The 13,058-nt window shown below is 42.4% G+C and overlaps 1 protein-coding gene across 1 annotated transcript in view; it reads left to right on the forward strand.

The window, feature by feature from the left end:
- Positions 1–4,083: 4,083 nt before the first annotated feature.
- LOC126106164 (basic salivary proline-rich protein 1-like) overlaps positions 4,084–13,058 on the forward strand; it is a 66,763-nt gene continuing 57,788 nt past the window's right edge. Inside the window, exons 1-3 of the mRNA XM_049912404.1 lie at positions 4,084–4,144; positions 4,298–4,419; positions 6,156–7,054. Coding sequence (XP_049768361.1) covers positions 4,084–4,144; positions 4,298–4,419; positions 6,156–7,054 — 1,082 coding nt within the window. The remainder of the gene's footprint in view (positions 4,145–4,297; positions 4,420–6,155; positions 7,055–13,058) is intronic.

Raw genomic sequence — 13,058 nt, forward strand, 5'->3', positions numbered from 1 at the left:
GTGGAAGCCTTATCAGGTGGGATTGACAGAGGACATCGAAAGGGTGCAAAAAAGGGCAGCTCATTTTGTATTATCACGTAATAGGGGAGAGAGCGTAGCAGATATGATATGTGAGTTGGGATGGAAGTCATTAAAACAAAGACGTTTTTCATTGCGGCGAGATCTATTTACGAATTTTCAATCACCAACTTTCTCTTCTGAATGCGAAAATATTTTGTTGAGACCAATCTACATAGGTAGGAATAATCATCAAAATAAAATAAGAGAAATCAGAGCTCCAACAGAAAGGTTTAGGTGTTCATTTTTGCCATGCGCTGTTCGGGAGTGGAATGGTAGAGAGATAGTACGATTGTGGTTGGATGAACCCTCTGCCAAGCACTTAAATGTGAATTGCAGAGTAATCATGTAGATGTAGATGTAGGTGACCATGTGGTGCACTACGAGTTGCTTGCATGAGGTGTAACTTTCCTATTGGTATTTATTGTCAACAACAGACATCTTGCAGATATAGTCCCAGAAAAACATCCAGGAAGACTGTGTGAAGTGGTGCTATTCCACAGTAACAGTCACCAGCATTCTGCTAGACTGGCAACAAACACTATAGAACAACTGGATTGAGAAGTCATTTTGCACCCACCCTTTTCATCTGATCTTGCACCCTCAGATTTCATCTTCTCTGCTCTCTGTTCAATGATCTTGACATACTTCCTTTGGGGTGAAAATACACTTTGAACATGGCTCTTTGTTACAAAATCACATGATTTCTACAGTTGTGGATCCAGAAAGTTATCCCAACAGACTGAAGTGAACAGCGAAACAAAGTATATTATTTATGATGATTTAAGTCTCCAGTAGGTATAGTCTGAGTTTTTTAACTTGTAGGAAACACTACAGTGTTATGCATCAGCCTAAGATGTTCGATTGGCCATGAAAGGGTTAATCTGGAAATAAGCAGTAAAAGGCTAAGCCTGGAATAACATTTGTTGCGTTCTGTCCCTCTGCCAACCAGATAAATTGTCATAAACCTGCAGGCCAACTGCGTGAGGAGTTGTGGTGGACAGATTTAATGCAAATGTCATAGAGGGGATGGGATGGCAGAGGGTGTAACATAGGAGGTAGAGGTACAGGTACAGGTACAGGTACAGAGCTAGGCATGGGAAAGGGCAGTGTAGGGGTGGCTAGTACTGAGGGAAGGATTGTGAAACGTAAGTTAAGGGGAACTCCAAAATTTTCAAATTAGGGAAGCTGGTATGGGAGTAGAGGGGGTGAGAGGAGTATGAGATGGGTCTCGAGAATGCAGTACACAAGTTGTGAAGCCACCAACAAGTCAGCCACCTTGTACTCAGTAGCATGTTGTCACCGGGTAGTCAATAACACTCTTGGCAGGTGAGGGATTGATAGTAACTGTGGCACCCAGATGGGTCTGGCTATTTCACACATCAGTCAGGTGGCAAAATTCATTACTACTTATCGTAGTATGCCTATTTGTAATGTTTGCTTAACATTACAATGACAAATTTCTAAATGTCAATTTGGTACTTAAAAATTTGTCTTTTTTCTCTTTGACCACATTTCCCTCACAATCTACCACAGTACACATTTTCAATGCAACTGCACATTTGTAACCAATCTTACATAGTTACAATAACACCGCCAATTTTCAGTATGAATTATGTATGACATACTTAACATCCAGTGTTATGTTACAGTATAGAATTTTGAAAAACTGTTTCACAAAAATTGTTTAGCACACCACCAATGGAATATTAATTTCAAAGAAAAAGATGAAAAATAAAGTACCACATAATAAAATATTAAAGTCATAACTTTAATGTGTAATTAAGCTACTGAAGAAAGCAAATATCTCACCTGCCAACAGCTCCTCCATCCTCAACTTCTGCGGCATCTGCAAAAATATTAAGAAGCTGAATAACTTTACATCAACAGAATTTGAGTGTAAATCAAACATCTTGATATGTGGTAGTGGTTGTCTTCTCACTGCACATGCTCATTTTAATGTCAAGAAGTTGCTAAACTAAAATAGTGATGGAGATGAGGAATCAGGTGCTGTGGCAAGTACATACATGTGAAATTTTATAAAAGTGAGATTGATGAAAACTGCATAATGATCCAAGTGAAGAACCACAAAATATTTTAATTTTAATTGTCTGAGTTCATTACAGCTGCCATATACAGCCACTGTCACAGAGAAGGACAAAGGTGCCCACAAAAAGCAAGTCAACATTGGTGTTTGGAGGCTGGTGTAGGGACACTGCCAGTGACCGAAATAAAGGTACAGCATAGTTTGCTGGAATGAACACCCCTCATGAAAGGGGGAAGGAATAACAGACCATTATAAAATTACAGACTGTCACAGTTAGGAGATAGAGAAATTATGTCATGTACAATTCTGATAGTGTCTCCATTGGATTTCAAGTTACTGAGAACCAGCGGATCCCAAAGTGTTGAGCCACAACATTTCAAGTGGCACATGTCTCAAATGACATGCCATGTAGTGTAGCAGAGTTGTGGCAGCTTACAACTATGTGACTCACTTTCTTTTGTATTAGTAGTGTGATGTTGATAGGAAGCCATAAAGGTCACATGATTACCGGGAATCCTGATCGAAACAATTTAAACTATCTGCAAGTACTGTAATGACTGCATACCTACAAAACTGGAGGACACTGGTCTCAACAATACATTATGATTTTATGAGCTTTGTCTATTTAGGGGTGTACTAACCTGTTCCAGAGTGTTGTTCTGTTAGAGTAATTCTTCATCAAAGTTCATATTTTGGATTCCAACATGCCAATAGCTGCTCTAGAGGTAAGGAGGTTTAATGTGTTGAGGGTAAGCCCACAGATACTTAACACGCATGGCCAGCACATAAGTTTTCATTTCAATTAAGTCGCACTACCCTGTTAGGGAGCTTCTTACAGATGCAAGCAGTTTGTTCAAGGTACATTGTTGGTTAGGGTTTGGATAGTTATTTTCTATGTGAATTATGTATTTTGTGTTGATTAGCACATGCTCAGTTAGCCCCCAAACTGCACTCAATAGCTCTTGTTGTTCACACTGCTACAGCAGACTGCAATGTGATTGAAATATAGCACTGTAGGCATCCAAATCGCTATTGATGGCATTCTCCTGTAAAAATGCATCAGTGGCAACTGGCATCAGTGTATCAGCCTCACTGATTTGTACCTGTACACACAGAACAAGTGAGACTTGTGTGTTTCATAGTGAATGACTAGGCGGAAGCCACTTCATACTGTGGACAGTGTTAAGGTGATATGCAGAAAAGTATATCTAATTTACAAAGAAGATAGTGTAGGTGTCTTGAAGTGTACTATGTGACATTGGTAGCAATGATATATGGCATCATAAATCACAAATACTGTAACAGCCTAGCACATATTCATAGTAACACTGCAGAGAGCAACAATGACTGCATGAAGAACCAGCATAAAGGTGTGGGAGTTTAAACAATTGGAAAATTTTATATCCAGCAACTAAAGGAACTATATGCCAATTTGGATACACAGCTTAACCAACAAAACTATCATCAACAAGTGTGGTACTCAGTACTGATGACCTAACATCAGGTATTCCTTTCAGGGACTGCTGTTACAACTTTTACAAGAAACTAATGTAACATTTACACAAAATCCAACTGCAATGTAAATTTGTATTCCTTGACATGCATAAGGCAAGTCCTACATCACTTGGAGGGGAAAGGAAATTTCAAAAGTAATTTCTTTGAAGTAATCTGTAAGAGCACAGTTTGACAGAACTACAGGCAATGCATCATTATCCCATTTTGGTATATTCGAGCATTTAATTGGGAAGCTGTTGGAGCAATTGCTGTGGACAATTTTGAAGCAACTTTGTATTTTGGCCGTGCATATCTCCGTGGTCATGGCTAACAGGGATGGAAGCTGATATTATGACAGCAGCAACACAATGTGACTAATGTGAACACATCCAATAAAGAGGAAACTGCAAATAAGAATTTTTTGTCGAGTAGTGACTTGAGCAGGAGCGTAATTGGACTGGGGCAGCCCAACAACTAGGGTCCCAATGGCAGTCAAAGCAAAGGAAATACAAGAAATTAAAATGGAAACAAAAAGTGGAAAAATAGGTAAAAACATCTGACTAAACACGTCCACAAATGTCCATAGCTCATTGAGGGGCTACAGCAGTGGTCTGGAATTAGTCCTCTGAAAGTGAACTAAATGGATTTTGGTCCACTCAGCTTGTGTCAGTTGCTAACAGGATGTGGCTTAACTTCCAGCACTGCTGTACCTCATGAGAAACAAGTACTTTTATTCACTCTGTGAAGGCAGTACAGAATTCTCTGACCAGTCACTTGCACAGAAATTGGTGGTGGTGACTGCACTGAAGTCATTCCATGTGGTACTGTGTTACAATCATTACTGTATGCCTCCTACCAGATTTAAACACATGATAATGAATTTAATAATGGTTACCGAGAGCGAAGGATGCTTGCACAAGGTAGACCAGAGTGGAGAACCGCATCAAACCCCATTCGGACTGACAATAACAATAACAACAACAAGAACAACTGCAGTCCATAAACTGGGTGAGTATGAGCCTAATACCAAGTGGTGCTTACTTTACAAACTGATTTTCTGCTACATCAGTTCCATACTGACTTCCCTCCTACCTCCCTTCCACCCACCCTACCTCCCTCCTTTCGCACTGCAGTTCTGCAAGTATGAAGTGTCTGAGATGAGTGGCAGTATAGTTACTTCCCACTCACCAAATCTATCACTCTTACTGAAGGGTGCAGTGATGTAAGACAGATTGTGATTTAGTAAGCAAATTGAGTGCACGGTCTTGCTATTGTAAGGTAGCTCTGATTGGGACAAATGACCGACAGTCGAGATCAGATGGCCTCTAACAAAGCTGTGTTTAGTCAGGCTGTGGAGGATGCATGGGGAAATTACATGATGCAGTGTCCACAGTTGCATTTTTCCTCCATTACATGAAGGAAGAACAATCTCTGGACAAAGTTCATTGCTATAGCCCAGGATTCAGACAAGAAATAAACACGTTTTGTCCAACAGAAATTAAATGTCATATTGTTTCTTATTCTACATACAGCATGAGGAAACACATGTACTCCATCAAATAAATGCAGCATACAGACCAATTTCTATATATAAACACCATTTAGAAACTACAAATTATCCTACTGCCCTGTTTTCTTATTTGGTCATGAGAGACTTTCCAATTTGTAATTTGCCTCTGTGTGTGTGTGTGTGTGTGTGTGTGTGTGTGTGTGTGTGTGTGTGTGTGAGAGAGAGAGAGAGAGAGAGGGAGAGAGAGAGGAGAGAGAGAAGAGAGAGAGAGAGAGAGAGAGAGAGAAGATATATTTTGCACATTTTTGGCCGAGTCTCATGGGTGGCAATAGAGTGGGAGAGAGATGAATTTGACATAACAAAAAATAGCCCTAAAAAGGGGGCTCTCTTGATTTATTCATTTCATGTATGTAGGCAGAGAGCAAGTAAAGAGAATGTAATACTCAAAATATTAAATTAAAACAAATTTATTTCAGGTACAAGGATAATGCCAACTAGAACTAGCTCAAATTTCCTTCTCTCATCTTTGATATTTTTCTGTCACCAAGAGATTTTGTGCTGGCTCTCACTGACAGAACACTGCACAGCAGAACAAGGAAAGAAAGTAAAATGTTCTCAGTCCATAACATTTTATCCAGAATGCCCCATCATTTCTGACTTCAGTCATGCACCCTGGCACTGAATTTGTGAGGCATTGGACCCATTTGTCAGAAGAGGCAACCCCACCGAGGCTTCAAAAAAAGCAGTCCAAAAGAGCATCAGCTATAAATGGTGTGTTTCACAACCAGTTCTCTGTGTGTTCGTGCTACTTACACACACATAATTTCCATTGTGTTCAAGTGAGCAGTCTCTCACAGCCAGTCCATTACATTAATGTCTATGTTGGACAGCTGCAGTTGAATGAGCAGACCTATACACAAGTGAATATTCCTCCTGTAGCATGAATTCCCCTCCACAATACAGCATTCAAACTAAATGCAGCACCACTTTCTTCAAAATGTGGGCATATGGCCTGCTACTGAGGAAGCATTCCTGCTCCTCTCACAGAAATCCGACGCCCCCAGCGGGGAAACGAAACCGACGCCCCCAGCGGGGAAACGAAACCGACGCCCCCAGCGGGGAAACGAAACCGACGCCCCCAGCGGGGAAACGAAACCGACGCCCCCAGCGGGGAAACGAAACCGACGCCCCCAGCGGGGAAACGAAACCGACGCCCCCAGCGGGGAAACGAAACCAACGCCCCCAGCGGGGAAACGAAACCAACGCCCCCAGCGGGGAAACGAAACCAACGCCCCCAGCGGGGAAACGAAACCAACGCCCCCAGCGGGGAAACGAAACCAACGCCCCCAGCGGGGAAACGAAACCAACGCCCCCAGCGGGGAAACGAAACCAACGCCCCCAGCGGGGAAACGAAACCAACGCCCCCAGCGGGGAAACGAAACCAACGCCCCCAGCGGGGAAACGAAACCAACGCCCCCAGCGGGGAAACGAAACCAACGCCCCCAGCGGGGAAACGAAACCAACGCCCCCAGCGGGGAAACGAAACCAACGCCCCCAGCGGGGAAACGAAACCAACGCCCCCAGCGGGGAAACGAAACCAACGCCCCCAGCGGGGAAACGAAACCAACGCCCCCAGCGGGGAAACGAAACCAACGCCCCCAGCGGGGAAACGAAACCAACGCCCCCAGCGGGGAAACGAAACCAACGCCCCCAGCGGGGAAACGAAACCAACGCCCCCAGCGGGGAAACGAAACCAACGCCCCCAGCGGGGAAACGAAACCAACGCCCCCAGCGGGGAAACGAAACCAACGCCCCCAGCGGGGAAACAAAACCAACGCCCCCAGCGGGGAAACGAAACCAACGCCCCCAGCGGGGAAACCAACGCCCCCAGCGGGGAAACTAACGCCCCCAGCGGGGAAACCAACGCCCCCAGCGGGGAAACCAACGCCCCCAGGAAACTGACAATCGGCTAGTACTACCTGTTGTCACCACTTATTCCCCATTATGTCTGGACCCTCGCGGCTGCTAAACTACTGTTTGGTCTTGGTAAGACAACTTATCTGTGAAAAGTACATTTTTCCACATTGCATTCAGATGGAGCTCTGGCTGCCAGCCAGTGTAACATTTCCTCACTGAGTTCCTGTTTTATAGTGGATCATTGTGCGTGGAGTACAGCTTTCCTTGGCCCTCAGTTAACTGCATCATTGGAACTGGGAAGTTGGTCACTCACTACAACTGCTTCGTATCTAGGGGAGGGATTAGTTGGCTCTTACAGGCAAGCTATGTGTTATACTGCTGTGGGCTCAGTATCTTGAGCCAGGCATTCTGCTGATAGTGCCTCCTTCAACAAAATTCTTTAAAATTCTGTTTATAGTAGGGGTAGACTTCTGACATTCCAAAGATTCATCAATCACACAGGTTGATATTTTATCCAAAGTTCCCAATACTCAGGCAACTTCCATTCCCATAGTCACACTTGGGGTGAATTTGTATAGCTTTAAAAATGCACGTTACTACCCCTTAATATTTGTCATGTCAACACAGGATACATAGAAATTCACGACTCTGCCAGATATGTGACAAGCATGGATGGAAAGCCAAATCATCTGCATACTGCAGACATTTGCTTAACCTTGCACAGCTTACACTGAGGACAGGCCACATATTTGAACAAAATTTCCTTAAACATTTTTGGCATTTATCAGCATGACAAGAGAGAAATCAGCATTGGACTAATATGCCATTTCTGATGACTAACACCTCTGACAATACCTCAGTTACAGTCATCCACTCACAAGCAGCACCACAGGAATATCACAGTCAAGCAAACATTAATGGTTTGAGTGGAGCCAGGGCATGGGTAACGACAACCAAAGGTGTATTCATTTATTTCTTATGTCTGTTACTTGTAATTAGGGTCTCAGTGATGTTCTAAGGCCTTCCATGACATCTTCCACTGATCTGTGCCCGCAACTATTGTTGCTATGATGGTCTAACACAAGACTGCAACTCACCTCGCCATCATCTTCCTTATCTTCCCCTTCTCCCTGTTCCCTTTTTCGAGCACGATATGCAGTACACTAGGACTCCCAAACAAGACAAACATTGTGTGATGAAATCCTGAATAGTATTGTAAACCCCGTGAAGAAATTTGATCTCTTTTTGCTGTAGAAATGTTTGTGGAAGTGCACTTCACAATGTTGATATTGTGCTGGACTATACACAAGCACTGTAATGGAAAGTGAAGTTATAGTTTGGCACATGTGACAGATGAGATCTGATGGAATATGATCAAATGTTTTGTTGCAACACTTGGCTTACCTAGGCCTGCAACTGGATGATACTGTGAATCATTAGTTTTACTGTTTCTATTCTTTGCCATGAGGTCTGGTTTGTGTTCAAATAGCTATATCAAACTTGGCACCCATTCTACATCTACATCAGTAAAGGCACATAAGTGAGTACTTAAGATGCCAACATCCAAGTTCAAATGCATCTGGAAGCTTTTAATTGTTGGCATTCTTCTTTCTGGTAGTTCATAATAGATCTAATAGATTATAGTTAATATTCTCTGACAAGTAGCTGACCCAGTAATGTTGATAACTAATTTGATAATGCTGCCTGCCCATTCATTAGAGCTTTAATGGCTGTATGTAGGTGCACAAGTACATCATTATTTGTTCACACTTTGTCAAAGTACTCTGGGAAATTTTAACCACTGCTTTAAACATTTAAGGATGGTAAGTATTAAGTGTGGTTGTAGTAGTGTGTAACATTTCTTATCATGAACTGTTAAAGGTATCATGTTTCATTCTGTCTTTTAAGAAGAGCTCTTCAAATGTTGCTTTTGTTGTTGGTTATTTTCTCTATCATAAAACATTATAACTTTCATGACTTTAGCTACAGGTAGTTTAATAAATGTATCTGAAACAGAGTGAAGCCCATACGCAACAAGAGCAGCTATTTCATTACTCAGACACTCAATTTCATTATTTGCATAAATGTCCAAAAAATCTGTCTCTCTTTCTAGTGAATTTGCAAAAACAATTAAAAAATGGAAATGAGTAGCTTTGAACTCTGCACCTTCAGGTTACCGTGCAATGCTTCTATCATTTCACCATGGAGAAAGGATTTGGGAAGAGCAGGTAATTTTGAGGCCTTAACCTTCATTCCAAAACATGCAGAGATATATTTTCAAGCTGCAAAATGAAGAATATGAGTGGCAGTGGAATACAAAAAACTTGTTGGTAAAACTGGTCTTCCATTCTTAGTTGATTGAATGGTAGACAGTGAGCACTTAGAATCTGAATGCCAATAAATGTACTAAGGCTAAGAGTGTGCTTATGTCAGTGATTTGAACCTTCTGAGAGTCAGGTCCATAACCTATGCAGTTAAGTAAGCGATCACTAGCATATGGGGCATACATGAATACTGAGTTAGTATCAGACAACTCACATTTACCACACCAATGACACTCATCTCCCCGAGATCAATCCCTGGTCTGGTTTTTACGGCACTATTGCCAAATGGTCTGATCTTTCCTGGCTTTTGTCTAATAAGGCACAATTGTTTGTTTGCTGATGAGTGTACACTGACCCCTACCTCAGCACCTCAATGCCTCGAGCCATCACAATTCTTCAGAAATAAATTTAACAATACCATGGAAGGCACACAGGACCGACAAAAAAAAAAAAAAAAAAAAAAAAAAAAAAAAAAAAAAAAAAAAAAAAAAAAAAAAAAGAAAAGAAAAACTGTAAGAAAGTGAGCTCTCAGTGAACAAGGCCTCTGTTATATATAGATAACATACACTCACATACTCATGCAAATGCAACTCTCACACACGTGATCAGACTCTCTGGCAGCTGAAGCCAGGCTGCGTGCAGTTGCACATGATGAGACAGGCAATCATGTGGGGGTAAGGAGGAGGCTGGGACAGGGTGTGGGAGGGTAACAGGGTAGGGGTGGGCAACAGTAGACTGCTGGAGATGACCTGCAGGAGACAGGACATAATAAGGTTAAAGGCAATAGCAAAGAGGGTCACACTCAAAACAGTACCCTGAGGCACACCAACTTCCTGGTAAAGGTGTCTGACAAGGCAGTACCAACATTCCTTGAAAAATCAATACTTTAAAAATACCTGAAGGACATGGGGCATGTGGCCTCAGAAGTGCCACATGTAGAGAGATCAGGAACACCCATCCTTCAGAAGGTGTTTTAGGCTTTCTGCAAATTTAAAAACACTGCCAGTGTCTGATATATCCACAGAAAACCATTCGCGACACACGTAGACAAAGTGATGAGATGGTCAGCTGCAGGACGGCCTGCTCAAAATCCGTACAGTACAGTGGTCAGTGAATTGCCACACTCTAGTCACTATACCAGCCAGGCATGAATTACATGTTTCATCAGTTTGCAAACACAGCTTGTGGGAGAAATGGGGCAGTAACTAGAAGGATGGTATTTTTCCTTACTGGGCATGGGTACGGGTATGGGAATGACAGTGTCTTTATGCTGGCATCTGGCAAACGGCGCCCTCTGCCCAGATGCAGTTGTACATAAGAAAGAGCAAGTGCTTGCCCACAAAAGAAAGGTTTAGCAACATCCAAATGCAAACATCGTCCAGCACTGTGTTGGAGGATCGATAGGAAGTGAGAGCAAGTTCTCGCCCCCTCATACTAAAGGCAGCTTGTAGCACTCGCTAATCTGCCAAAATAAGGGTACTACCCAAGCCTCCTCCACTTGTTTCTGGTGGAGGAAGGCAGAATGATAGTGGGTGGAGCTTGAAATCTCCGCAGAATAGCAGCCCAATGGATCTTGGTCCTGCAGGGCCCATACAACAGATGAGGTAGTGGAACTGTTAGAAGAATTAGTTAAGGAAATCTAGCTAGATTTTTGCTATCCTGAAGGGTGCAACGACACTGTGCATGCAACTGTTCACAATGAATGCAGTTTGCCATCATAGAATGATGGTTAAAAACATGGAGAACACATCTCTGCATGTGAGTTGAGTCACAACACAGCTCAGTCAATCAAGGCACTGGGACATGGCACAGTAAAGATGAAGTGCGAGAATGGAATATTGCGTGGTGGTAAAGATAGCATTTGTAAGATATTTTACCTGGCCATCACAACTGGTGAAATTATGTTACTCAAAGGGTGCCAGGGAACAGTAAATCTCGAGTCATCCCTAGAAAGTTGCCATTTGGGTGTGAATATATGTGGGGTAGGAGTCAGAAAATGGATAGCAAATGGTAAATGGTTGCTCGAGTACGTACTAGAGACAGTGATGAGATGATGGGCAAATTGGGCAGTGCAGGAGATTTCCAGATATGGGTAGGAGTGCATGTAGTATAAAAGGAAGATGGGTACTCCCATGATAAGGCAAATGAGGTTAAGGTGACTGAGAAGTTCAGCCTAGAGGGCACCTCTCTGTCAGGTTCTGGGAGATTTCCAAAGGGAATGGTGTGCATTACAGTCAACGAGCAGCAGAAAGGGGTGAGGGAGTTGGCCAGTAAGCTGGATGAAGAGTGTCCATGACACTGAATGACTGAAGGATGTAAACAGTACATATGGAAAAGTTCAGGAGAGGAAGTAAAATGCAGACAGGAATAGCTTCAAGCTGGGTAGTCAGGGAGAAGGGTTGACTTTCAACGTCCTTCCGTATGAGCAGCATGACTCCCCTCTCTCCTCATATGATATGGAATGCCATCTTTGGAGAGAGGGAGTCAAAGCAGACTGGGAAGAAATACAAAAGCTCAAATCAGTCTGGAGGATGCAATTTTGTTTCCTGCAGGCAGAGAACTAGCAGAGGCTGCGATTCCAAGAGCAGCCGCAAGTCATCTTTTTGGATTCAAGGCCACTAATATTCCATTGGAATAATGTCATGATTAGGAAAGAGGAGGAGGAAAGAGATGGAGAGGTGGCAACTCAGCGGCCATTCCTGTGTTACATTCTTGACTGCATTTACATAAACTTATGGCTCCTCTTTTTTGGTTTCTTAAACATTTTATTTTATGTGACACGTTCCTGACCTTTAAGATTTGTGCCACATATTGGTCCTAAACAACAAGATGTATGAAAAAGAAACCACTTACTGGATAAAGGACTGTTTGCCATGGTCATGAGAGCTGGCAAGTAAGTCAATGCAAGATCTGAAAGATCACAAGAACGATCATTTGATTCTGTTTAATGTACCAGAGACCTATATTAATATTACTGAAAGCAAATCCCTAACGACAAAAGTAACTAAACAGTTACTTTGAAATCACACTGCACAATTTGTGATGCACGTGCTTAAGTACACTAAGGTAGTTTTATTGAATTACTAATCAACACGTGTCAAACATAACAAACACTATGACAAGTATACCTCTCAAAGTAGTTTACTTGGTAGTTATTTCACAAGCAGGAAAGTATTTTCAGAAGAGTTTAGGAAGTTTGACAGGCCATGAATGTATGAAGGAGAACGAGTCTGATATCATTCTAGAAAGGTACTTTGAAACGTTTTTGCGATTGCGAGTACCTGTCATTTGTGTTTCTGATATTTGCTCAAAAACAGGGAAATCTCAGTTCCCAACTGCAATCAGTAAGCATTTTAGACAACAGTAAGTGGTAAGTGTCGATTTTAAGGAATATTTATTGTCATGTTTAATGAGTATCAACTATGGTGCAACACATCGCTTTGGTAAAGGTGTACATCTCACAATATCTATAGTACCGATGAACAATGGTCACCACCACAAAGTGATTATTTTTTTTTTTTTAACTCAAATGATGGCTTTAAACTTTTATACCCTTCTCTGTTGTGCATAATGTGGTGTCACCGCCAGACACCACACTTGCTAGGTGGTAGCCTTTAAATCGGCCGCGGTCCGGTAGTATATGTCGGACCCGCGTGCCGCCACTATCAGTGACTGCAGACCGAGCGCCACCACACGGCAGGTCTAGTGA

Source organism: Schistocerca cancellata, chromosome 10, assembly GCF_023864275.1.
Source record: "Schistocerca cancellata isolate TAMUIC-IGC-003103 chromosome 10, iqSchCanc2.1, whole genome shotgun sequence".
In the NCBI taxonomy this organism is placed as follows: Eukaryota; Metazoa; Arthropoda; class Insecta; order Orthoptera; family Acrididae; genus Schistocerca; species Schistocerca cancellata.